Source organism: Centroberyx gerrardi, chromosome 19 (genome assembly GCF_048128805.1).
Source record: "Centroberyx gerrardi isolate f3 chromosome 19, fCenGer3.hap1.cur.20231027, whole genome shotgun sequence".
Lineage (NCBI taxonomy): Eukaryota > Metazoa > Chordata > Actinopteri > Beryciformes > Berycidae > Centroberyx > Centroberyx gerrardi.
Genome location: NC_136015.1, coordinates 2,400,055 through 2,426,781, shown reverse-complemented (window position 1 = coordinate 2,426,781; position 26,727 = coordinate 2,400,055). Strand labels below are relative to the sequence as shown.

Here is a 26,727-nt window from a genome sequence, read left to right as displayed (position 1 = left end):
TTTACCATCACTGTTTATTTGAAAATTCAGAAACATTCATACCATGTCATCTGTTCAATACAGTCAAGAGTTGAAACAATTTTCTGAGCAATGACAACCAAGTAACACCAAGATCAGGGCATGTTAAATGACATTTTTCAAGTTAAATTGCTATGCCAACTCAGTTATTGTCAGAGGTCAATATACACCACACAGCATGACTTGTTCCAACTGAAACACTGAAAGGTGTGTAGATCACTTCCATTATTGGCTGAAATTAATACTTTTCACAAATCCTTCATATTGCTGCAACAACTTGTATCACTGAGGCGGGACCCGAGTTTCATGGCACCTGTAAGAGAAAGGCATGATGAGTACCATTAAACGAAATATGACAGTATGTGGTTGGTGCAATATGAAACTACTTTGAGCTTTTTGACAAGAGACTCAATCATTTCCACACAACGGCACAGAATGGCGGCATTGAGATACTGACTTACCGGATATGGAAAGCCTTGAAGTTGGACTTGGGCTTACAGCATCTAAATGGACAACATAGGAAATCAAGGTTTAGAATGAACTGTAATTTGAGAACTAGTTTGCAGTGAGTGCAGTAATGCTTTTTCAGTGCACTGTGAAAGAGCTTCATGTTGTAATCAGAGACTCTAGTCTAATGTGATCATCATTGAAGCATAGGGCAGCTTTGCATAACTTGAGTAATGTCTCAAGTCATTGCACCCATAAATCCAAGAATGACAATTCTGAAGCTACTCACATTCACTACTTCCATGTCGAAAATTCTTAGCTCCTTTGGACTTCAGTGGTCACTCGTCACCCTAATGGACAAATCAGACAGCTTAGTAAATATACAAAACGTTACCATACTGATTTTCTATCACGTGTCACTGCAGAGAGACAAACTAAGAGATAAGAGATAAACTACCAACCTGGTCCACTGATTGTGTTCCGAATCACATCAGCACAGGTAGGTATGCCCACATACCTGACAAGATATGGAAAACTATTAAGCCACAATACAGCAATGAAGAATGAAAGATTTTATAACAAAATGCTACAGAGGTATAGTAGTCCGTCTCAGTGCGCTGCGAGTAAACTTCAGTTAAGATCAGTCGAACCGAATACTGCATCATCATAGACAGACTTCAGACAGAAGTCTGACAGGACACAAGCCCTTCCTAGTTCCAGATACTTTGGTACTTACAGATGCAAAACCATGATGCTGGTTCCCTTGTCGGTGTCATCGTGTGGAGGAACTGCAAGACAAACGGCATCATCAGTACCAGCAAATGCCAAACATAAGGACAATGAGTTAAGCATGTGGTCAGTGCACTGTGAAATAACTTCATGCTTTTTGTCAGAGACTCTAGTCTATGAATCATCATTCCACACAACAGAAACAAACAGAATAGAGGCATTGAGATACAAACTTACCAAATAAAAGCGGTCTTTACAGTTGGACAGTGCCTCCCGTCATCCCACTTCACATGCCTAACAAGTACAAGGGAAAGTGGCATTAGAATCAACTCGGATCTTTACAGTTTGCGTTAAAAAGCAATAATATGCTTGCTCAGTGCACTGTGAAAGAGCTTCATGTTTTATTCAGAGACTCTAGTCTAGTGAATCATCACAGTAGCATAGTAGTTTCAAAGCTGCTCATGGCATCCCATCCGTGAGACTCACCATTGAACAAATGCTCCCAGCTGGACTCTCCACTCCATGGTGATCCTGAAACAACAGTGAGGATTTCCATGACATACAATTTTTGAGATTACTGGGTGAAACAGTGCATTGGGAAAACCTATGGAGGGGAGGAAAAAAAAAAAAAAGACTGTCCCATTGATTTTAAATCTGTTTATTAGCGCCATTTTAACAGGCTGGCAACGGTGGGCTATGGCCAGTGATCTAGTGGTAAAGAAATAGCAGGATAACCTGACTTCAAGTCAGTGATCATAAGGCATTACAGCCACTAATCTTCACAAAAATATTTTTTCTGACAAGTTATATTGTCAGAAAAGCATGTTTTTTCCTTAAGACTATCATGACTTATTTTGATACCAATTGTTAAGGAAACTAAGAATTTAATAAAATTTGCATCAGATTAAAAAGGTGGTTACGTTTTCTGCAAATGGCAATTGATACTGTAACTACTAAATCCATACAGGTAAATAAGCTGCACTCATGTTATAATGTTAACATAATCCTATTTGTTTGAGTTTTATTTTGCATTTTTATTTAATTACATTACTTTTGCTGCTGCAACACCACAATTCCCCCACAGGGATCAATGGAGGACTATGGCCTAGTCCCACTCGCTTTACTCGCATCCATCTCCCAACTTCTTTGCTCGCCTGGAGTTCGGGGTCGGTGGCCAGCCATCGGTTTGGTGTTGAACAGATTCACTAGAGAGACAAACAACATAAGTTTAAGTTTACTTCCCGCCATAACCACAAACTCCGTCTTTTAGCTCCAGTGTCTTCACCATGTGCTGGGCGTAGAGGAAGCTCTGCAAGTAAAAACGAAATTGCTATTCGTCCCAATTTTACAAAATAAATGCTAAACTTCAATGTCACTTTAACAGGAGACATTTAAAAACGCATTGGCTTTACCTCAATCGTATCCTGTTAGGTATTATAGCTCGTCAAAATCCTGGACCACACACTTCTAACTCTCTATAAGGTTGCAGCCATTAGCTAGAGACAGAGCAAAAGTCCGTCCAGGGTTTATATACTGGGGTCTTTGGTCTTTCACAGCGCTGTGTGCTATAGGTGTCCCGAATATTGCCTGCTCCGGTTGTGCATTCAAATGTGGTTTGGTAGTATTTAGCTGCAGTAGAAGTTTACCAATGACATTTACGTAGTTGATATACTCAGAAAAGAAAGCGGATATCATATATGGTATACTAAATGTGTATATTAGAATAAACAGGAAACTACATAGAATGCATACAAGTAGCCAGGGCTATGTACTATAATTACAAGAACACAAATATTTATGGATTTCCTGACTTTGTTATTGTAAAAGTGTAGGATAGAATTCATATAGCCTATTATTCATGGATTTTTGTAGTCTATAGAATATCTGTAAACTTCTGTAATGTGTACATTTACATTTATTAATATGAAACTTCGCCATTAAAATATAAAATTAAAAAAATATATGTGAAGTTATTCTCCTTTCTTTATTAAACCAAGTTTGGAAACATTTTCATAATATTAGGTCAAAATTATTGCAGATATGGCGAGAGATATGGCCAATAATGAATAATGTAGGAATGTCTGTCCAAAATTTCTTAACATGTGAGCAGTTCTTGACTAAATGCAATACTGTTTGTGGGTGGACATCAAAAAGTGTCCAGTGTCACTCTTAGACATTATTCAAAGTTCAAATGCCTTATTTGATGATTTAGCCCATCTTTGAAGTCTGCCTCAGTCCCACAAGAAAACATTATTTAACGTCATTACAGTAATGCCAAGACAAAACATTTGTCATGTGTTGGTTCATTAATGATAAAATATTGGACATGGCTTCATACATTTACAGACAGAGAAGCACTATGTACAAATACAAGAAATTGTTAGTCTAATAGAGGAGAAATCATACTGCACATAGTTTTACGAATCCTCCGTACTTCTCAACTTTGAATCAGGGTAAAGTTATTAAGACATAACAGTTAAGAAAATGAACATTTTGACAAAAGTAATTTCCACATATTTCTACGTAATTTAGTCTAATTTGCGCTTATACTGCTTGCAAACGCTAGGCAGCGTAGTTCCAATGATTGAACTACAAATACCACCCATCGTACTTTTATGGTTGCCAGATTTGAGAGTAACGTTGCATTTAAGCCTATGGCTGTAGGCGCCTTTATAGGGGGTTGTACAACGCTTACTTGGCAACACGTTTAGTGCACAACCCACACTATTTGTTATGCTGACGTCACTCAGGTCAGGTCGACGGAGTGAAGATGGCGACCGCCTACGAGAGATACAATTTGTAAGTACATATAATATAGTTGACAGCATTTATATTTATACTAATACCCTTACAAAGCGAACAAAATGAGGTGGCTTATTACAGGGGTAAAACAGGAGCTGTCTGCTGGTTGTCAGAAGTCGATGACACATCGACTGAAGTTCGCTGACAGGCTTGGCTGGTAGAGCTGGAACCAGTCAAGTTTCACTCCATGCACATTCATTATGAAAGACGAACATGTCATGACAGTGTGGACTTTCTAGGAGGTGTATAGGACGGTCAGATACTGTATGCCATTACATATTTGTCTGTTCAACACCAAACGCCCTAATGATGGTTGTGCCTAATATGAAGGGAATAAGTTAGTTAGCTAGCTAGCAGCAGAGTGTGGATTTTGGAATCATCATTGATGTTGTCACACCAGTCAGACTAGCATGTCATTCCTAGTACTGGGACAGACTTGTGAAACTGCCTTGGCATGACACATTGATAGCTTTTTACTGAGACTCACATTTCTTTGAAACTAAAGGTGGTTATCCACCCTCATGACCAAGGAAGGTCATTCAATTGAGTCTGAGCCCAATAGTGAAATAGTGAATTGCATTGCCGTTTTTAACCTTTATTTATCCAGGGAAAGTCGACAGACCTCATTGGTCTTTTACAGCAACACCCTGCTTCACATTCATACAGTTCACCACATTCACACTGGGAGCTACCCCGTACAACCACAGTCTTGCATTGCCAGCCACTGAGCAGCTCCACTGGAGCAGCTGGGGGTTCAGTGCCTTGCTCAAGGGCACCTCGACAGTAGTTGATGAGCGAGAGGTGTGTTCCTCATTCACTTTCCCCATCCATATTGTCCCAGCCGGTCTGGGCATTTAAACCGCCACCTTAACAGTTAGGTTCACTCAGTAATGTTGCATTGTGTTGATGTAGCACAAGCGTGTTTCGAGTGGTGTAGATTATGAAAGCCCAACAATGGAGTGTTTGTGTGGCTATGTCACCAACAGCAGCTGAGTGTTTCACTACATTACCATAAGCTACAAACTTCATTGCAGCTAAAGAGGAGGCCACATTTTTCTGCTGTGGGGATTTTCAGCTCTGTGTTACTTGTCTGCTGGGCTGTTGTTCTGCTCTTTTGTCCATTTACAAACTCATTTAATGGACTGAATGAAGCTTTTCAACACCAAGTGATTTCACTGACATGGTTGAGAACCACTGGTGTAGAGTGATATCCAGCTGATATGTTGCATTCACTGATTCAGACTAAGCAACAGTGGGGCAATGAGGGCATCTATAGATCTCCATTGCTATGATAAAGTGATGATGTCAGCTGCACTTTGTATAATCACTTATTGCTGTTGCTGCTGCATTAGACTGGGTTTTATTTTGATCCTGGCAACATGCTTGAGCACCAGCTGGAATACTCTAGTTCCATCTTGACAGCAGCTTGTAGGCTTTTCACACTTTGTTTATCGCTCTCATAGCTTTGAGATTTTGGCTGTGATCATTTAGAATGGCTTTTTTGAACGTGCCTGGGCCTGCCATGTTGGATGCAGTGCATTTGGAGGCGCTCCAAGTTGAACATGTACTCCACTTTAGCCACGCTGTGCATTATGTTAATATGAAAGGCCTTGAAACAGGCTCTATCCAGGCGGAGCTGTTGGACAAGATGATAAAACTGCAGGTGCTTTGCTCTCTCCAGGAGGATGACATGTACTCACATCCTCCAGTTCAGTCTTCCTCTTTTTTTTTTAAAGATCTTTAAAAGGCATTTTGGCATTTTTATTTGATAGTCCACAGTGGAGAGAGACAGGAAAGATTGCTAGTCACATGATGACACTAACACTAATTAGATAGCTTGCAAGTTGTCATAGCAACCAGAATGCTGTAACACTCCTCGTGCCCTTTGACCTCTTGCTCTCTGTGACCCTCACAGCTGAGCTTTGTGTTTGAGCAAGAGAAAAATAAAAGCGTACTATCTGGTCATGGCCTTATCTGTAGCACACTGGGATCTTTGTCAAACTGCAGGACACCAGTCTGGCTCCTGCACTAAAAGATCTGGATGGAAGGCACTTGAGTGATATTAGAGCAACCGTCGAGCCAGAACACCAAACTGTAATTTAACTCCCGAAGGAAGGCCGGGTTAACCTTTCCCTTGATCTCCCTCCCAGGCATACGACCCCGGAGAAGTTCTTCATCGAGGCCTGCGATGAGGGAGCGGATGCTGTCCTGGCCATCGACCGGGTCTCAAATGAAATGACCCTCACTGGTAGAACCTCCTTTTGAAAGTTTCAAGATTGTGCATCATATCGAAGAAAACAGACACTGCAGAGATAAGCTGATGGCCATGAATTAATTATTTTCCCACAATTTAATCTCTCCCCACTGAAATTGATATGGAAAGACTCCATTAGTGTGCGGATGCAGTGACCCGTATCCTAGCTCTTGCTGCCCGGTGTCTCTACCTCATTTGCTTTTTGCTGATATGTACAGTATATTGATACTTGGCCATATCGATGTTAACGAAAGGTTTCTGAAGGAGGGAAGTATTGACTAATGTACACTGCCCGTCAAAAGTTTGGACCCACCTGATTGAATGTACAATGTTTTTCATTCTCTTGAAGCCATTTTGATGTAAAGGCTTCTGCTTAAATGCTTGAAATTAGTTTCTTAGACAAATATAAATAGTGAAGTTGATGCCTATGTGTGAATTTCTTTCCAAAGCCTTTGCCTTTCCATCAAGGCAAAGGGCGGCTACTTTAAAGAATCTAAAATATAAGAGTTTTGATTTGTTGAACACTTTTTTGGTCACTGCATAATTCCATTTGTGTTATTTCATAGTTTTGATGTCTTTACTATTATTCTAAAATGTGGAAAACACTAAAAATAAAGACAAATGTGGTGTCCCCAAACTTTTGACGGGCAGTGTACCTTTACAGCACATAGCACCAAGTTGAGAATCCAACTTTCATGGCAACCTAAGCGTTCTAATTTTATGAAGCCTGTTGATTTTTTTTTTCCCCAACCACTGTGGTGTTTTTGCAGTGAAAAAGGATGTTCCTCCCTCAGCGGTCACCAGGCCCATCTGTGGTATCATGGGAACCATTCGCTTGGTAGCAGGTAGGTACCGAGGCGTGTAGCTGTGATGTTGCCATGTTGGTTCAAGTAAGTAAAGTGAGTAACTGAACCATTCCAACCACACAGGGATGTACCTGATTGTCATAACCAAGAAGAGGAACGTGGGCAGCCTCCTCGGCCATGCTGTGTGGAAGGCAGTCGATTTTGATACGATCTCCTATAAGAAGACAGTGCTGCACCTCACAGAGACCCAGGTGACCAACACTTATTCCCAACTTTAAAGATGCACTAGGCTAAGATTTTGATGTAAAAATCCACCTGTCTTATCAGTCTGGATCACATTTGTTTGCCCAAATGAAATTGGGCAAAGTGATGAATCGAAATGAAAAATGACTTTCACCTTGTTGGTTAATTCTCCATAGCACAATGTAGAACCTATTTAACAATAAATGCGAAAAAATATACTACATTTTTTATTTTCTCCTATTTTCATATCAAAATCCCATTACTTTTACTTGATTTCTGGGTATTGAAGTTCACATTTTTCAAGAAGTTACTCCATTTGAGGCATCAAGGTGCAAAGTTACCTAGTGCAGCTTTCATTTGAAAAGAATCTCCTCAGCCCATTTCTGCACAATTAGTAGTTTTGGGCAAAATGATGAGGCTTTTATCTGTTGCTATGCACTGTTAAAGTCCAACAGACAGGACATATACTGTGCGCTGTCACGTGGGATGGAAATTTGGACGACTCGGAACTATGACGGAGTTACAGTCGCCCCGAGTGAGAAAGTAGACCTCATGTTTCAGCGGGATCACTTTTATTCTCTGCAGCCTGGAATCACGCTGTGCTATCTAATTTCAGCGAAGCAGGCGGTGCATTATTCATCTTTGCTTCTATTCTTGTCGCACTAATTGAAAGAGCAGCCTTGGCTGGAAACTGCGTGTGATTCTTTGTAAAGGCCACTGCAGAACTGAAGTAAATTCTCGTGCAATGTGTAAACGGCAGTGGGAAACAGTGGACTGAGGTGGTTCTAGTAGATTGTGAAAAAGGATTACTGTAGGGATGGGACGATAAACTTATCTCATGATACGATTCGATACGCGTTATGGGATTCACGATTCGATACAACCACAATACGATGTAATAAATAAAAGTTCAGTGATGACAAAGTCTGACTGTGCAGAATTATGTTTATTTCTGAGCCACAAATCTTTCTAGCAATGGCATTGGCTCGCTAGAATGCCATTAGAAGCATCAATTTAAAAATTTCATTACAAAGTGCAAATAATATAATTTAAATGGAGAGCTTGTGAAATTTTGATGGACAAGTCGTCTGATTTGTGATTACTACAGCAGAGTAAAATGCAGCTAATGTCGCGATTCACGATACGTATTCGCACATTTTTGTATTGCGATATATGGAATTGCGATATATCATCCCGTCCCTAATTATTTGCTTGGTAAACAAAAAGCTACACACTCCTTTTTGTGAATTCTTTTTGTGCTGATATTACCCAATTACTATAGAGGCTTCATGCGTACAAGGCAAGCTAAAAGACACGCAGGTGAGAAGGAGAGAGAGGATGGTAGTAGCAATTACAGAGCAGACTGTTGTAACTGCAGTCACTGGCAAAAAAAAAAACAGGAAAGCAAAGTGCTGACATGGGGAGAGGAAGGGAAGCAGATGAAGTCAGGGGAAGGATAGAGATGCAGAGAGTCACATCAGGCTTCACTCTCTGAGCTAACTGGCTTAGCAACCAGATCCTATTATCCCACCAGAGAGACACACAGCTCAAACAGCCTGAGGCTTAACGTGATACAACAGTCAACACTGTAGCCGTGCATGTTTTCCTCCTTACAAGAGTGATTGGAGATGGGGGGGGGGGGTTATCGCCCAAGCCTAATTACATCGCTGCACAGTTTGACCCACATGCATGTCCACTCTTAGTTTAACAAACATGGTGGACATCAGGTCCTTAAACTGTTAATTTCCTGGGCTATTTTTTCTTATACTGCTCATTTATAGTTTCACAATTTTCATTAGCTATGTTCAATCAGAAAACAGGCTAGTTTTGTCAGCTTTTTCATTTTATTTGTTAAATTGGCCTTAAATCCAAATCCAGGTATAATGAAAATGTCTTATTATATATAATTTGGCTTTCTAAAACCTGCAGATACCCTGTAACAGGGAAAGAGCTGGTGCCATCTTTTTACACATCACTGACAACTAAAAAGTGTCAAGTTACTGTCTAGCACACACTGTTCCAAACACACATACAGCTCCTGACACTGCCACAACTAAAAACTAAAATGTTTTCTGTCCTCCTTTAGTCTCAAGAGAATAAGACCTTCCTGTCCATGATCAACAACGTGCTGACTACAGACGGCTTCTACTTCTGTACTGACTTTGACCTGACGCACACCCTGCAGCGGCTGGCCAACACCAGCCCCGATTTCCAGGAGATGAGCCTGCTGGAGAGGGTGAGAGAGACGATAAACCTCGCTTACGCTGCTTTCGGGCTCCCAGTCTGAGTTCGGAAGTCGTAAATATGACTGGTTGCAAGTGCTTTTGGAGCCTGTAACAGAAGTATTTTTTTTATTTTTTTTTGATGGCTGTCGTTTTATTTTAGAAATGAAGCAGCACAGAGCTACATTGTGCCTCCGTGTTCTTTGTCTCCCACACGTCTCGCCACACATCTCAGCATCTCTAGTATCATAGCAAATTGTGACTTTCCCCAGTTGTATTTACTACTTTGCTGGGTAGTTAATGTGCGCTCAACTTCCGATATTTCCAACAGCACTGGAAGGCTGCATCTGCTCCAGGTGTTGTATTGTTACATACTGGAGATGCACAGGTTTTCACTGGTGTTTTATATTCTGTTAATCCCATAAAATTCACTCCTGACCTTTTCTACATGCCTGCTTTGAGGCACATGCACAAATACACAGACACGCCCTCTGAACTGACACTGGTGGAGAGAGACTATCTGTATCAGTTCTATTTAGTTTAGCAGTCAGTGAGTTATTTAAAGCCCATCCTTGTCTGTCCCTTCTGTGCTGCAGCTCTTGACTTGCTTGGACCTAGTCTGGCTGGTTTGATTGTGATGAAGGTGTGTGTACATGCATGGTTGTGTAAATTGAGAACTGCTTGTACAGGAGCACCAGCAGCCTGTTGTACCAGTTAAACTTCAGTTCACAAGTAGGCTAGTTTGAACGTGAATTCTCACTATGTCCAAGTTTTTTAATGACTAAAATTTTAATGGATGCACCAACTGAAATAGTCACACAGACACAAGTTACAACTTAAAACTAGCATTGAAAACTTAAACCACTTGATTTCATTACTATTGTCTGTATTAGTTAGAATATGTATGCATATGTAATATGTATACATTGATTTATGTCCATGGTTGTAGTGGGAGACAATCAACAAATTGACCTTGAAAACCTTGAAAAGCACTCAAATGAATATTATGATTTGCAGTAGCAGTAGTAGTAGTATTACTACTATTGCAGGCTCATTATGAAGATAATTTACAGGTTAGATTGATATGTTTCTGCTTCACGGATGATTTATTGGTTGATTTGTCATTCATTAGATTATATTTCATCTTGTCTTTTCAGGCAGATCAGAGGTTCGTGTGGAATGGGAATCTGCTGAGAGAATTGGCCGCACAGCCAGAGGTAACTGATGTAACTGTTGTCTGTCAGGCCCATTGTTTTTTCATTTTCTTTATTAGTAATACCAGCAGGTAAATGTTTTTGTGCTTTTTTTTGTTCAACTTATGACTTTAACTGACTTTATTAACTGTGTGATCTCCTTATGTTTCCCCACAGCTTCACAGGTTTGCACTCCCTGTTGTGCATGGATGTATCCTTTTCATTCAATGTCAGTACACGTTTTGAACTCATTGTAAAAGAAAAAACACTTTTGTAATAGAGCGTTATCTTGTAATGCACACGTAAAACACATACTGGAGCCTTGAGTAGTGGACGATAATCTCTTAGAACAAAGCTCCTCAGGAAGCCCTGTCCTTGACCCTGCTGGTCCAGTCATTGTCATGAAGCCATGCCGCATCAACGGGAAGATCTTTGAATGGATCCTCATATCCAGGAGAAGCTGTTTCCGGGCCGGCGTCAGATACTACGTTAGAGGTAAAGAGCCACTGAAGTTCAGCCAGTCAGTAGAGACCAGCAGCCTATTGCACCAGCTGAAGGTGCCTGTTACGTTGAAACTAGTTAGCTTGTCACTAAAGCTGTGTCTTTGTTTAGTTGCACTATGGAGACTGAAGGTACATCTTAACCAGTAGAGCATGAAGGGACCACTAACCAAAACACTGCCACAGACAGTTATGTTTTCACATTCTGTGGCCAATAACCTGCGAGCCAAAATCAGTTTCTCCTGCCCCGCTCAACGGTTGCCTAATATTAGCTAGCTAACTAGTGACCATTACTGAATGAAAAAGAGGATAAACCTTGCTAAATTAAGATTGGCAAATGTCAACTAATGGGTACATTATCTAGTACAAAGTATTAGGATTAATTAGTTTGTCTCCCATACCCACTACAACCACAGACATAAATCTATGTGTACAACTAGATCTAACTAATACAGACAACTATAGTGACATGAAGTGGTGTCACCGTTAATTTAAACTGTCACTAATAGGGTGGAAAAAATGCTATTTATTTTATTGCTAGCTAGATAAAATTGTAGTTAGTTTCTTGATCAGTTCAGTGATCTAATTTTATTTTACTGATGTAAACCATGCTGTATTTGTTCCTCTGGGTTCAGCAAGTTTTCCTATCTATCAAATTGATGCGCCATGCTATTGGCTATTTTACAGACGGCTTTACACCTAGTAAGGGATCGGTATAAGTATTACGTTTTAACTCATGTCTACATTTAACCAATAACAACCATTTAAAAACGTAAACTTGGACTTAGTGAGAATGTTCAAACTAGCCAACGTTTGAACTTAAGTTTAACTTGTGCAACAGGCTGCAGTGGCTTGGTGGTGTGGGAGTTAGAGGCGTCATTGGGGAAATGGCTGGAGGAAGTGGTAATAGCATGGCTAATGATGTTTTCTGCCCCGCTGTCTGCTCCATAGGCATCGATTCAGAGGGCCACGCTGCTAACTTTGTGGAGACAGAGCAGATTGTTCTGTATGAAGGAGCAAGGGCTTCATTCGTACAGGCAAGTATGAAGATTTCAATCCTTTTTCCATTTATTTTGCAGCCATAGCAAGAATACACAGATGGCAAGAACTTTAACACTAAAGGCAGTTTGCGCCCAAGTTTGTAGTTGAGAGGTTGAAGCACTTTGGAAGATGTGTAAGAATTTAAAGGTCCAGAAATAAATGTTCTAACTAAGCTTTTGTTTTCTCTAACAGACACGAGGCTCCATGCCCTTTTTCTGGTCTCAGAGGCCCAACCTCAAATACAAACCTAAACCCGTAATCAGCCAAGCTACCAGCCACGTAAGAGCATGCATTTTCATTTGTTGCCATGTACTTGTTTTAATAGTGAGGAGTGTGAAAATGTGAAGCTAACATTTCGAAAATAATGTATAGATGGATGGCTTCCAGAGGCATTTTGACTCTCAGGTCCTCATCTATGGGAAGCAAAGTATTCTGAACCTGGTAAGCCCCCTTTTTCTTCAAGCTCTTTGCTTGTATTTGCTTTTTAAAGAATAATGAAAAGACTAAATTGTACACTGTGTTCTTTTTCCTTTCAGGTCAATCAGAAGGGCTCAGAGAAGCCACTAGAACAGGCCTTTGCCAAGATGGTGTCTGGCATGGATAATGGTCTGATCAAGTAAGTGCCACTCACCAGCCTTCCCCATTTTTATGTACACTGTTTAAACAGTCAGTCATGGTGTTATGTCATGTTTATAACTGACTGTAAATGCCTCGCTTGTTCCCCATCCATGAGTGTCCTGACAATCCATTTTTGGTAGTATGTTACTGTCTGAGCTGCCTGCTGCCTGTTTGTTTTGCTTGGGGTTGGATCTATGCGCAAATACTTGATTTCTGTTAACGTAGGTGTAAAGGGGGCCGATGTAGCTCTAATCAGAGTACAAGAAATCCCTCTCAACTATTTGCTTTATGCAGAAATTGAAAATTATTTTGCAATATAGTATATGGAGGTGCAGTATGCTTGGGAAATTTGGATCAGTCCTTAGTGTAAACAGACTCATGGTTTATTCCTAATCTGACTATAGGACTTTGACCTTTATACTGTCTCTAATGTCTCTAGCTACATGGCCTTCGACTTCCACAAAGAGTGCAGCCGGATGAGATGGGATCGTCTCCAGATCTTAGTTGATGCTGTAGCTGAGGCACAAGATGAATACAGGTAACTCATCCATCCATGGTTTATGCTGCCTGTTCTATGCTATTATCTAGTTCTGTGTCATGAAGGAGAAGGCAGAAATGTTCTCTGTCTGTCTGTAGCTACTTCATGGTGAACACAGAGGGGAAGGTGTTGGCCCAGCAGAAAGGCGTCTTCCGCAGTAACTGCATGGACTGCCTGGACAGGACCAACGTCATCCAGAGCCTGCTGGCCCGACGCTCCCTACAGTCTCAGCTGCAGGTAAATACACTGAGAGAGAGAGGAGCTGCAGGCTGGACATGCTGTTGGAGCCCTGACGAAGGCTACTGCAGCCGAAATGTGTAGTTTTTAATATTAAAGCTTTGTCTGAATTTCTGGAATATCTTGGAGAGGAATTTAGAGAGGTGTATTTCAGGGAAGGCAGGGAATTTGATAAATTCTCTAGGGAAGTCGAGGAATATCAGGTAATTTTACAAATGGGTCACTTACAGGAATATAGCAGTATGATAATATACTTGTTTCACACATTCATTGCATTAGATGGTGATTTTCATCCCAAATGTAGTGGCAACCAGACTCACCCCATTAACAAGCCAGGAAGGCAGAACATTTTTGCATTGTGGAAGCGCTCCGACTTTATTATGGAAAGTGATGAAAAAGCCATGGAGTTTTTACATCAGGGCCACAGTGGGAACCCTGAATCTTCTTCACTTCCTCATGTTTTCTGAATGTGTATCCACAGAGGATGGGGGTTCTGAACGTGGGCCAGCGGATCGATGAACAGGCCGATTTTGAGAAAATCTACAAGAACGGTAATTGCAACTGTATGACTGATCCTTAGCATGAGCTGTGTGATTAGTAGCTGAACCAATGTAAAATCAACTGTAGCGACTGACCCTGCCCCACACTGTTTTCTGTGTGTGCTCTCTAACTAGCATGGGCTGACAATGCTAATGCATGCGCAGTACAGTACGCAGGAACCGGAGCCTTGAAAACAGACTTCACAAGGTACAGTAATGCATCACACACCACACACACTAAGACAAGCAGTCTAGCAGCCTTCTCAATGGTGGATTGTCAGTGTGCTGTTTAATGGACGTTGATTTCTGTTTGATTTGGCTCCCTCAGGACGGGGAAGAGGACCCAGTGGGGGCTGGTGATGGATGGCTGGAACTCCATGATCCGCTACTACAAGAACAACTTCTCCGACGGCTTCAGACAAGTATGATCTGTTTTCACCAACAAGGAAGGCTCTAGGTGTCATTTTCCCAAAAGGTGTCGTAGCGCTAAGAATGTCTTGGAAGTATCTATTGAAGAACATCTCTGCTTTCACAAGTGTTTCCGAAAGCATGTCGTAACCCACGTAGTTTGTGAAATCTCTCGTGGATTCAACACATCCTCGGACTTGTCATGAGTTTTGAAGTGTCTCTTCACGGGCGATCGTGCAGCAGTTCACAGAGTGGCCATGGCTGAATGAGCATTCCATACGATGGCTATGACAAAACGCAATAAGCATTTCCTTTTCACTTCAACATGATGTTAATTAGAAACTAATAACAAGGTTATTTATATCTACCACGGGTGTTTTTATTCTTCAAACACATAATCACCAAATCTGTTCAACTGTGGCTTAACTGTGGCAATAATTAAAGACTGACAGGCTAAAAGAGGGGCAATATAATTTACTCAAATGTAGTTTGTAGTTTTCAATGACAAGGAAGATTACAAAATAAATACTTGGGTAAGAAAGGTTGGCCACTAGACAATTACATAGGCTGGTTCAAAATGGGTATTATGATCTTTAATTGGCCCACTGAGTCCTCTCTGTTGCATAGTGGTTACACCACTGTACCGACAACATTTAAACCCATTTTTAGACAGCCTATTATGTGGCCTATCTTGGAAAACAAGTACTCTACTCCTGTATTGAATTCCATAAGCATATATTCAAAATCAGTACAGGCTGGTACAGTGATTTGGCAGATAGATTAGTCTGCTATTGAAGGAAATCTCCATCAAGACACGCTTTCGGAAACACTCAAATTTCCACGAGATGTCTTCAAAAAAGCCTTGAAGCAGGTTGTGAAATGTCAGGATTGCTCGGTAATATTACAAATGGATGTTTTTATGCTGAATGTTTTTATCGAAAACTATAGATTCTAATGTAGCCATGCACACAATTTCACAGAAGTTTCAACCATCCACAGTTTATTCTGAATATGGAGATAATTAAAGGCAGCAGCAATGCAAATGTTACCCTTATGTCTGCAGGGATGATCATTCATAAGATTTTAGTATGACTGATTGATAAATGAGGCCCAATAAGAAGGTGCTAATGTGGTTTTGTTGATTTTTAGGATTCCATCGACCTGTTTCTGGGTAACTTTGCTCTTGATGAAACAGACGGACCTACTCCTCTTCGCGTTCAGAAGGACTGGAAGTTCCTCACGGTCAGTTCTCAGTATATTTTTTCTGTTAAAAGCAGCAGCAGCACTCCAGACTGTAAATGGACTGTAAGTCTAATGGTTTGAATCATCTTCCTCGTGCAGCTGCCCGTCATTATGGTGGTGGCGTTTTCCATGTGCGTCATCTGTCTTCTCATGGCTGGTAAGTTCCCATTATCTCTGCAAATGAATCTCCACTCATTATCTGTGGTAATGTCACTGTTCATGCTTAATTCATGTTAGTAAACACAGTTAACATTATTAAGACACATATAACAACATTAATGAATGCAGTTCATGTGCATTTAACATTAACTAATCTTTGTTAATGTTGTTATTCATCTTTAATTCATGTTAGCAAACACATTAGTTAACATTAATAAACATGTATAACAACATTAATGCAGTTGCTCGTGTGCATTTAACATTAACTAATCTTCTTTTCATGTTTAATTCATGTTAGTAAATGCATTAGTTAACATTAGTTCATGAACACTTAATGTAAAGTGTTACCACAAATGTTTCTAAATGAATCAAGAATTGGGTGTAGCTCTACTGGTAACAGCTGCTGATGCCCCCCCTTCTCCCCCCACTCTCCCCCCCCTCCCCTCTCTCAGGCGACACATGGACCGAAACCCTGGCGTACATGATGTTCTGGGGGGCCGCCGGCGCCATCACCGCCGCCATCATCATGTTCAATGGCCGAGACTTTGTGGACGCCCCTAAGCTGGTCCAGAAGGAGAAGATGGACTGAAGGTGACGTGCGACTTGTGTGTGTGTGTGTGTATGTGAGAAGCAGCTGGGCCCAGCAGGCTCATATACCTTGTCATCTTCCCCCTCCTTTTCCCTCCTGCCGTTTTTCTTTTCCTCCAGGCCCGGACTTTCTTCCGATCTGCTTTCTCCGCTCGGAAGCTCCATTCGATTTTTCTTATCCAAAACAGATTCTCTCCTTCATCATCTAAGAAAATACTGAACCTCCTCCTTCTTCTTCTTCTTCTTCTTCTTCTTCCATTGTACTGGACGCACTCCTCTTTCCCCACGGTTTACATTTTGTTTCCCACATTCCTCAGCTCCGAGGTTCGGTTTTGTCTGTGTTAGTTTGTTACGCAGAGGGTCTGTGATAGCACTTCAGTGAATTGTTTTGGCATTCTTCCGTTTATATAATATTGTAATTTCCGTAAGATCCAACTGTCACGCACCTTCTACATTACTGCTCATTTTCTTGGAGTATTCGTTTACTGTTAGACCTCAAAATCTAAAACATCTTTTAAGGAGTGGTTTTCTATGGTTTTCTATGGTTCTGTGTTACACATCTTTTATTTCATTGTATCCATTCCAAAACTGGTGATTTAGTAACGGTAAATGACGGTTGTACGGTTGTACGTAAACGATTAGGATAGCAGTCTAGACAGTATGTACACGGTGAGTTGTCATTTTGAATGTAACAAGCCTTACAAACCTGCTAATCAAATATACATATTAGCCTAATCTATATACCTGGGTGGGGCAGGAGCAAAGAATATGTCTTCCTATTAACCTAATTGTGGAAAGTATTTATCATGATTCTATTTTAGTAAGGGCTTATTGCTTTTCTTACCGTCTTCTTTTTGCACTTTGGAGAACCACGAAATGAGCTGCATGCATACCATGGACCAGTCGATGTCCGTACTGTCTACTAGGGATGGGACGATATATCGAAATTGAATATATCGCGATACAAATATGGTGATACGTATCGCGGGGCAGAAAAATAAATTGCGATATTAGCTATATTTTATTCTGCTGTAGTAATCACAAATGAGACGGCTTGACCATCACAATTTCACAAGCTGTCCATTGAAATGATATTATTTGCACTTTGTAATGACATTTTTAAATTGTTGTTTACATTCTAGCAAGCCAATGCTATTGCTAGAAAGATTTGTGGCTCAGAAATAAACATAATTCTGAATTCTCGAATCGTATCGTGAGATAAGCCTATGGTCCCATCCCTACTGTCCACCACACATCTGTCCGTCGATGTCATTATGTTCACTCAGTTTCCCCATTTCCTCCCAGAGGCTCGGGATCGCTTCGCTCCCGTCTAGAAGAGAACGAATCCAAAATCCACTCTCGGATCACTGCCTTATGAGCTTTGCCCCTTCAGCGGAGAGGGCACGGACGTTTTCAATCTTTAATATTAACATCATAAATGTGTTTAGGGTTTAAAATCTTGCACTGAGGTTGATTTGAGATTTACCACTTTAGAGGAATCTGTTGCTCTGCCTTTTCGTTTTTCCGTTTGATTTCACATTCCATGGCATACCGGCTCTTCGTTTTCAACGGTGTGTTTTTAGATTATTATCCAAATCATACCAACATGTAATACAGGCCAGTGGCTGAGTGATCGAATGAAGTTTAAACTGTTGTGTTCATTTAGTAAAACATCTAATGTACTTAGCTTTTCAAAAGAGGTGATGGAATCTTTGATGAACAACTCAGTCTGACTATTGTGCAGCCATGACCTCTGTGACTTTGGCATGACAGTGTGTACTTGGGTGACATCTGTATCATGAACATATCCTTGTAATGCCTGTACGTTTTCAAATGAAGTTTGTATTTACAGATTTAATATAATTCGTAGGTGGAAGTGATGGGTTTTATCTGGAACACATTGGATGATTGCAACAAGTCAGCGGCACCTTATTAGATTTATTTTTGGTTGAGGAAGGAAGCAGAGAGATGATACAGCTATTGGGTCAAATACTTTCTTTCCATATTATGAGGTTGCAGGTTTAACAGCTTGGGCCCAGAGCTGTAATTCACAAACTGTACTAACGTAGCCTGAAGGTTGCAGAATGACTTATTATATCGACACTACAGTTTTTGCATTTGTTTTGGTTCTCAACATGAACCAATAAAGGAGCCAATGACATGTTACGATGACATAAGAAACTGCCAAAATAAGTTGTACTTGTATTGTAAGATGCGTGAGGTTGTAGCATGACATGCAACTGTACTGTACTGTACTTTTCACAACACACTACACACATTCCAAACACAAAAACCTAGTGGGGGATACTGGCAAAATTGCTGCAAATGTTTTTAATGGTTAACAAAAAGAACAAGCTAGCTCATAATGTGAAATGAATACATTTGCAAAATGTATTTTGCACACTTGCAAATAGCTGTTTACAACTGCAAAATACATCACAAGTTTGCAAATTGTATCGCACACGTATTTTGCTTTTCAAGTTTTCCAAGTACACTTTTGTCTTCCAAGTTTGCACGTCATGTTACAACCTCACGCATCTTACAAGTACAACTTATTTTTGTGTTTGTTTTTTATGGCTGTATGTTACTGAGTAGTATAACGGATTAGGAAACATTGTGATTTTATATAACTATAAAATGACACTTGACAAGTCTTAATGAAGGTATTGGAGAATATGTTTAGTTTTGCTGTGGAACGTGTAAATGAATTTGTGTTTCTCTTCAACACAATCTTCAACGCTCTCCTTCCAAGAAATGATTTCATCCAGTGGTTTCTTTGATTGTCAATAAACTCCAGTGAATACACACAGATTACTATTATTGCTCCATTTTTCTTTCTACTCAGGCCAAGGTAACTCAATAACGGACTTGAATGAAGAATTTCTGCTCTTGGAAATCAAAAGGAAAATGAAAAAAAAACAAAAGTGCACATCCTTTCAGATCTAAATAAATAAAGTGTAGTCTAATTTTTGGGGTTTTTTTTCTCCCGTGTTACCAACAGGTGAAATTTTTTTTTTCTTTTTACCACCATCCTTTTTGTAAGTTCTACCATAGATCAATGCGAATAAAGATTCTATTCTGTTATAATATAATACATAATATAATATAATATTTAAGTGTAACAACTTTTAAGCAAAGAGGTTTGTTTATTTTGTATTTATTAATAGATTTAATTTGTATATTTCAAATGTTTTAGGTTTGCGAATCATTCCTTTATAGTTGAGCTTACATACAATGTTGAGTTTATGTACATTCATTTTGGGGAAATATACTTCTATTGCTAGGGGATAAGAGTGAAATCAAATATTGGTAAGTTAATGTGTATATGTATATAGCCTTTCTGCTTAAGACAGTAAAGGAGGGTAATTGAATAATCAATTAAGTAATAGGAAAAATTATTTCAGATGTGTAGAAGAAATGGAGATACTGGTGTTAACCTTCAATATTATGACTTATCTCATAATTATGAAACTAAGTCATAATTTTGAGAAACTTTCTCATCAAATGGCTTACTGAGAGACTAAGTCATATTTATCAGATACTGTCTCATCAGTATGGCTTAACATTCTCATAATTATGATACAGTCAGAAGTCATAATATTGAGAAAAAAAAATCTCACTTGATGAAAATAAAAAGTTATGTGGTGGATTTTTTTCAACAGGTGGCGGAAATGGGCTTCCATAATATAGTCATTTCACCTTTTTGTTGATTATGTCTGAGATTATTTCTACTGTCTCCACGTTCAATTCCATACCTTCACAATAAAACTACATCAACAACAGAATCATCTTTTTAAATTGGAACCCTCTCTGTGATGATAAGTTTTATGGTGAAGCACATTTTCTTTGCCTTGTGTGGGGTGAAGCTTTGCTTTTTGTACTGCTCAATATTATTAATAATAATAATAATAATAATACATTTTATTTATAAGCGCTTTACATGTTGCTCAAAGACACAGAGACCCAAGGGAAAAAGAAAATAAATATATAAAATACATAAAACAATTGATACAAAAGTGATGAATAATAAATGAAGATGATAAAATAATGATATGAGTGTGCATATTAAAACAGTAAAACTGAAAAAAACAGTGTTTGGTTTTCCAGTTGTCAGTTTTCAGTTGGAGTCAGATATTGTAGGCAGTTTTGAAAATATTTTTTTGTACTGTTCAAAAATGATGAATAGGAATAAGTGAGAATGTTTGGCGGTAATAATAGAACCAGTCAATGCAATGTGTCTTTTAATGCAGCATATTATCAGTCATTTTCTACATCACAGGGTTCCCACACTCCTGAAAAACCTGGAAAAGTCATGGAATTTTAAAATGGTATTTTCCAGGCCTGGAGAAGTGATGAAAAATGATAGTTTTGGAGTTTTGGAAAAGTCATTAAATTTTATTTGTGAAGTTAATGATTCTGGTGATTGTCTAATCAGTCAAACCGGCTTGCATCATTTCAAGTGAGTCATATTCAGTTTTTACTAATGATATCACTGTATATCATGGATTTAAAAAGATTAGGATAGAAAACTCATAAAACATTCAAATGCAAGAAAAATAGCATCAAATAACTCAATTTATGCAGAGAGGGCAGAGAAAATGTAAAATAAGATCAATATTTTTTAAAAAAGGAAGAAAATTAATTCATTTCCAGGGGTTATAAAAATAAAAAAAAATGTAATCTATTGTTCTCAATGAGGTTATAATGTACTGTATAGTACAACAAAATACAGACTAACACATGATAACGCCCAGTAGGTGGCAGCAATACACCATGCGGTCTTCAGTCTGCCATAAAACAAAAAAGAAGAAGTGTTTGATGACGCAAAGACGTAACGCTCTTGTTCAGTGACGCTGGTGTACTGCTCCGCTAGCATGTGTTTATATGTTTGAAAGGTTTACCTAAACTTAGTAGCAGTATTCTCAGAAAATATACATTTGAACACTCACAAATTCATCTACACCATGAGCACACTATGGATGGGGAACGTGAGTTGTTTACTACTTTATATTTAAGAAAATAACTAACTAACTAGCGTGCTAGCTAACCTAGCATCGATACGTTGTTTTATGGTGAGAACATCACGCCAAACTCCCTTCAGAAATCTGGCAGTTTAACGTTGTTTTGTTTATCGGCAAACACACATACCTGGTAGAACATGACTTAAGACCTTTTAAGAATCATTTGGCTCTTCTGACGGATTCGGCATGCGAGTCATCCACCACGGATAACTTTGTTTCAGTAAAATCCCAACTTTTAAAATTGGTTCACACTGCTCGCCACCGCCGACCACTGTGTTTTGGTGGAATAATATCAGGTGCACCAATTATAGAAGCGGATTTTTTAAGGATACAAGTGCTGCTTAGTGGGTTATATCTATGTTAGAATTGCCAGAAAACCCTAATGACTCGGATAACGGAACGTATCAAGCTAAGTAATTGTTAACGTTACTATTAAAAGCTAGACCAATGGTGCCAGCTGGCTAATAATCTGTTACAAACCTGCCTTTCTTAGCTTGCCCGTTTACGAGTACGAATCTGAATGCATGAAACTTACTGAGATTATTAGTAAAATAGTAATTCAGTAAGTAATGAGGCTAATACGTCGAGACTAGTAATGAGGCTAATACATCTGTAGAGTTTATGAAGCATGCTATTAACCAACAGTGAATTATCCCTGACCATTGCTTTCAACATGATGTTGTGTTGCTCGGTAGCTGGAGACCTACATGGATGAGAAGTTTATTACCAGAGCCTTTTCCACCATGGGCGAACAGGTGGTCAATGTGCGGATCATACGCAACAAGATGACAGGGTGAGAACCGAGTCCAAAAATAGTTGTATATCTTAAAGATAATCCATCCATCCCGGTGTAAGGATTAAAGTGTGTTGTCTGCCCAGGGGTGCGCTGGGTTACTGCTTTGTGGAGCTGACAGATGAGGCCACGGCCGAGAGATGCCTCCGCAAAGTCAATGGCAAACCGTTACCAGGAGCCAATCCGGTAAACACCTTTTATTCTTCAAAGCAGTTTATATGGATGTGATAATATGCTTATCTCACGATACCAGTCGATACGTGATATGGGGTCAGCGATTCAATACAACCATGATAAGATGTAGCCTAATATGCAAAACTTCATTGACAACAAAGTATGACTGTAGAATTCTGTTTATTTCTGAGCCACACATCTTTCTATCAATGGCATTGGCTTGTTAGAATGTAAACAACTATTTAAAAATGTCATTACAAAGTGCAAATAATATAATTTGAATGGAGAGCTTGTGAAATTGTGATGGTCAAGCCGTCTCATTTGTGATTAGTACAGCAGAATAAAATGGAGCTAATATCGCGAGTCATTTTTCTGCCCCACAATATGTATTGTGTCACGTTTTTGTATTGCGATATATTGAATTTTGATATATTGTCCCATCCCTTGCAGTTTATTGATAGACACCCATAAGAAAGAAAGGGCTTGGCTGATTTGGAAGGTTTTTGACTGTTGATTTTTCTCACAGCCCACAAGATTCAAGTTAAATCGAGCGACCTTTGGGAAACAAGGAGATGGTGGGTGAGTCCAACTGTGGGAGACCTGGAGAAATGACACCAAAGACCTGAATGGTGATGGGGTGAGGGTGGGAGAGAGAGAGAGAGGGAGGGGGGGGGGGTTAATGTAGATATATGGAGAATATGAGTAGACTGGTCATTTTTACATGCTATTTCTAGTGGAGCAAAAAAAGCAAGGCGTCATTGAATCCTACTTTAACTGACTATAATTATTATTAGCAATATTGGCAAGAGCAATCTGTATGAATATATACCACTCAGGAAGAAAAGATTTGGGACCTGTGAATGTGTTTGAGGATGCATTGGAAATGAGCCAGCCTCTCTTTCCCGCTCTCTTGTGTGCTGCAGTCAGATGTACTCTCTGTTTGTGGGCGATCTCACGCCGGAGGTGGATGACGGGATGCTGTACGAGTTCTTCTACAACCGCTACCCTTCCTGCCGGGGAGGGAAGGTGGTGCTAGACAGCACAGGCAACTCAAAGTGAGTTTAAGTTTAGATGTCATCACACAATATGGAAAAACTATTGAATGTAGACATATAGGTCTTTTTATATAGATATTTGAATATTCCATTTTTAAGAACACCTTTTTCCCCCAAGATTTCAGTGTGACAAAATGATTGAAGAATCAAAATGTCTTTTTTTTTTTTTTGAGCAATGCACAAAAGTTCTACACTGTATACGCTTTTCAAAATGTATAATAAATTGATAAATAGACATATATGAATTAAAATTTTATTTAGTACACACTAATGTGCCGTTATGTTTCAGAGATATTCTTTTCTAACCAATACAGTGAAGGAATGCCAGTACTTTGACATGATCTGGACTTAACTATGGCTAAAGATTTATCGTAAACAGAAATTGTTTTTCGAGTAAAGTTGTCTGAATTGATCAAACATTAGTTGCAGCCCTAGTGTGTGTTTCTTCTAGGTCACATATGAGTGTATGAACTGATATGCGACCGTCTGGCTCTAGGGGCTGCGGGTTTGTTCAGTTCCCAGACGAGAGGCTGCAGAAGCGGGCGTTAGAGGAGTGTCAGGGAGCTGTGGGACTTGGCGGTAAACCACTGCGACTAAGCCTGGCTGCCAACAAGTAAGTTGTTCCAAAACGCAAGACTTACAAATGTATTGAAATCTGCCAAACTGCCATTCGAATGCATGGAAGTCAAGCAAAATGTATCTTGTGGAAATCAACAGTGTGTCTCTTAATCCTTTGTGAGTTTTAGGAATAGGCAACAACAGTCAGACAACAGATCATGGCAGTCAAACTCGGGAGGATACAGACAAAACTACAACCAGTACAACCAGTACCACCAGCAGGCGTATTCTGGGTATTACCCAAACTGGGGCTATGACCAGAGTGGAGGAGGTTATGGCTACAACTACAATCAGTATGATTACACACAGTATCCCCCACAAACACAGGTAGGTTTACTGTATTACTCAGTCTATATTGAGACCCTGCATTTAGTCATTGTTACCGCTACATGAATCATTCTAAAATGTTTCACTCTTGTTTTTTTAGGAAAGTGAAGCTGTTCAGGATGACGGACTGGAAGGTTTGTATTAGGAGTTTCTAAGGGTGCGTTCACATCCAGCATGTTTGGAGCAATTTCTTTGAACTCTGGAGCGTTTCCTCCTTTATTTCCATTTGTTTGGCTAGGTGAGAACAATGCCACTCAAACTCAGGTGGCACCATTTAACTGCACAAAGACACCTGAAAATGAAACTAACTGCAGGAAACAACCCCAAAACGCAAGGGCTTATGGGTATAAGGAGACAGATGTTGACATCTGATGCCAGCAGTTTCTCATGCTTGGAAAGCCAAGCAGAACAAAATGAAGTCTGGACTGATGCTCATATTCAGCTATTTCTTCATGTGTTCTTAACTGGAAGACAGGTCCATCATGCAGCCACCACTGAAATCTCTAACCTGGCAGGACGACAGATTACCAAAACCCTGTCCAAAAAACAAGCTCCTGTACTTGTGAGTCCATGTGACTTTTGTTTACAAGCTCTGGTTTCTTGTAAGTGGGCAGTGTGAACCTAAACAAACCAAATACAAAAGGATTACAAAGTAAAGTTTGCAGTAGGGTTCAGACCAAAAAAAACAACTCTAGGTGTGATCACACCCTTAGTCATAATTTGGCCTCATTTGGCCTTAATTAAAGTCTTTATGAATACCTTGCTGTGATTATTTTTTCTAGTAATCAACTGTCCGTCTGTTGCAGATCCCAACCCAGAGCTGGATGTGGTGGAGGCCAACAAGAAGTTTATGGAGCTCAGTGAGGAACTGTATGACGCTCTCATTGACTGTCACTGGCAGCCAGTGGAGTTCTCTACAGAACAGGACTTTGGCATTCCATCAAGCCTACCAGAGCCAATTTACTGTTGAAACCAAATGCATTATTTAGCTTTTTTTTTTTTTCTCATTACATTTTTCCCCCCTGGCGTTTTATTTACTGCTGTCTGTTTGAATTTTGATAGCGCACATTCTTTTTTAAGTGCATAAAGCGAGTAGTTTATGGTAAGACTTTTACCTAGTCCTACAAGTGTATTAACCTGTGCATTAGCCTATGGAAAAGTACTGTGAGTACACAACAGTTCTAGGTCAGTACTGAATGAAAATCTCTAATACATAATCTAGTCATAAGGATGTAACGACCTAATAATGCGGGTAAACTATGTACATTTAGTAAATTTCCATTTGACCTAACACTGTGTTGTGACACTCCTGTAGGTACATCATGTGTAAGATTTTCATTAAGTAGTTGGAGCATTATTGCATACTTGAAGTACTTTTCCACAGGTTATCACACTGGAATAAGGCAACTGTAAAATATCACCATATATTGATTTCATGCTTGTTTTATTTACATGCATCAGTTAGATGGACGTTTTGCCCAGTCCGTCCCAAAGAAAGAAGCTTTGTTTTCATCTCTTTTGAACTCGAGACTGTTTTATACCAGGTCATCTTCTATCTGTTGTTGTGTCATTGTGCATTATTTTGTCTTGGGATTGAATAAAAGTATAACGCTGAAAGACTTAAATGTGTCGCTTATTTCTCAAGACATTGCAGCCAGGAATTGTATTAGACTATAATCATTAACAGTAGTGTTATTAGCAATGAATGTAAGGCATTTTATTAGGTAAATATGTTTATTCTGGCCAAATTCTTAATACACAAATGCAAATTCCTAAAAAACCCTCCTTTGGTTTTTTTTTAGTTGTTTTTTTATATATTTATAAACATAGGCTACTATAATTATGATATTTCTGACCCCTTGGACCTTTAATTATTTGTTCCTTTGTTTCCTTATGTTAAGGATGAAAACCAGAGTGGTAGAATCCTCTCATGTACTTTCTTCCTAACAAAAAAAAAATCTCATAAAATAGTGAATTAATTCAGACACCCATTTGTGAAAACAAAATAGCACAATACCATTTAGAACTGAAGAATAAAAACTAAGCATCTGCAAAATAGATGCTGATAATAAAAGACTTCTCTGCTCTGCAAACCTGCTGGTACAAATGAAAACAAGGGTCTCTGTTGATGAGGTAAGGTAACATTACTCTGTTC

The 26,727-nt window shown here is 39.4% G+C and overlaps 2 protein-coding genes, 1 long non-coding RNA gene and 1 other non-coding gene across 5 annotated transcripts; 2 read left to right on the top strand and 2 right to left on the bottom strand.

The window, feature by feature from the left end:
• On the bottom strand, window positions 1-2,688 carry LOC139927157 (uncharacterized). Its single transcript, XR_011785335.2, has 9 exons — window positions 2,607-2,688; window positions 2,246-2,399; window positions 1,681-1,725; window positions 1,432-1,488; window positions 1,202-1,253; window positions 927-982; window positions 755-815; window positions 480-521; window positions 1-331 (listed from the first exon to the last, which is right to left on the bottom strand). It is a non-coding gene; the product is annotated as an uncharacterized LOC139927157 (long non-coding RNA).
• On the bottom strand, window positions 1,319-1,386 carry LOC139927160 (small nucleolar RNA SNORD52). Its single transcript, XR_011785336.1, has one exon. It is a non-coding gene; the product is annotated as a small nucleolar RNA SNORD52 (small nucleolar RNA).
• Window positions 2,689-3,943: 1,255 nt separating the features above from the next.
• On the top strand, window positions 3,944-17,627 carry sacm1la (SAC1 like phosphatidylinositide phosphatase a). Its single transcript, XM_071919153.2, has 20 exons — window positions 3,944-3,993; window positions 6,147-6,244; window positions 7,021-7,095; window positions 7,180-7,307; window positions 9,386-9,535; window positions 10,679-10,738; window positions 10,892-10,925; window positions 11,108-11,209; window positions 12,166-12,251; window positions 12,448-12,534; window positions 12,628-12,696; window positions 12,792-12,871; window positions 13,313-13,411; window positions 13,510-13,648; window positions 14,130-14,199; window positions 14,323-14,395; window positions 14,516-14,609; window positions 15,745-15,837; window positions 15,937-15,994; window positions 16,449-17,627. The coding sequence occupies exons 1-20, from the start codon at window positions 3,965-3,967 to the stop codon at window positions 16,583-16,585; spliced, it is 1,761 nt and encodes a 586-aa protein (XP_071775254.1). The 5' UTR covers window positions 3,944-3,964; the 3' UTR covers window positions 16,586-17,627.
• Window positions 17,628-21,434: 3,807 nt separating this feature from the next.
• Window positions 21,435-26,191, top strand: LOC139927137 (tRNA selenocysteine 1-associated protein 1-like). Of its 2 annotated transcripts, none has more exons than XM_071919157.2 (9): window positions 21,435-21,572; window positions 22,301-22,398; window positions 22,485-22,584; window positions 23,099-23,151; window positions 23,496-23,627; window positions 24,124-24,240; window positions 24,374-24,572; window positions 24,673-24,706; window positions 25,379-26,191. In XM_071919157.2, exons 1-9 carry the CDS (start codon window positions 21,549-21,551, stop codon window positions 25,540-25,542), a joined length of 921 nt encoding a protein of 306 aa, XP_071775258.1. In that variant the 5' UTR covers window positions 21,435-21,548; the 3' UTR covers window positions 25,543-26,191. The 2 variants fall into 2 exon arrangements, with proteins under 2 accessions (XP_071775258.1, XP_071775257.1); XM_071919156.2 differs by having other exon boundaries at window positions 24,368-24,572.
• Window positions 26,192-26,727: the final 536 nt, after the last annotated feature.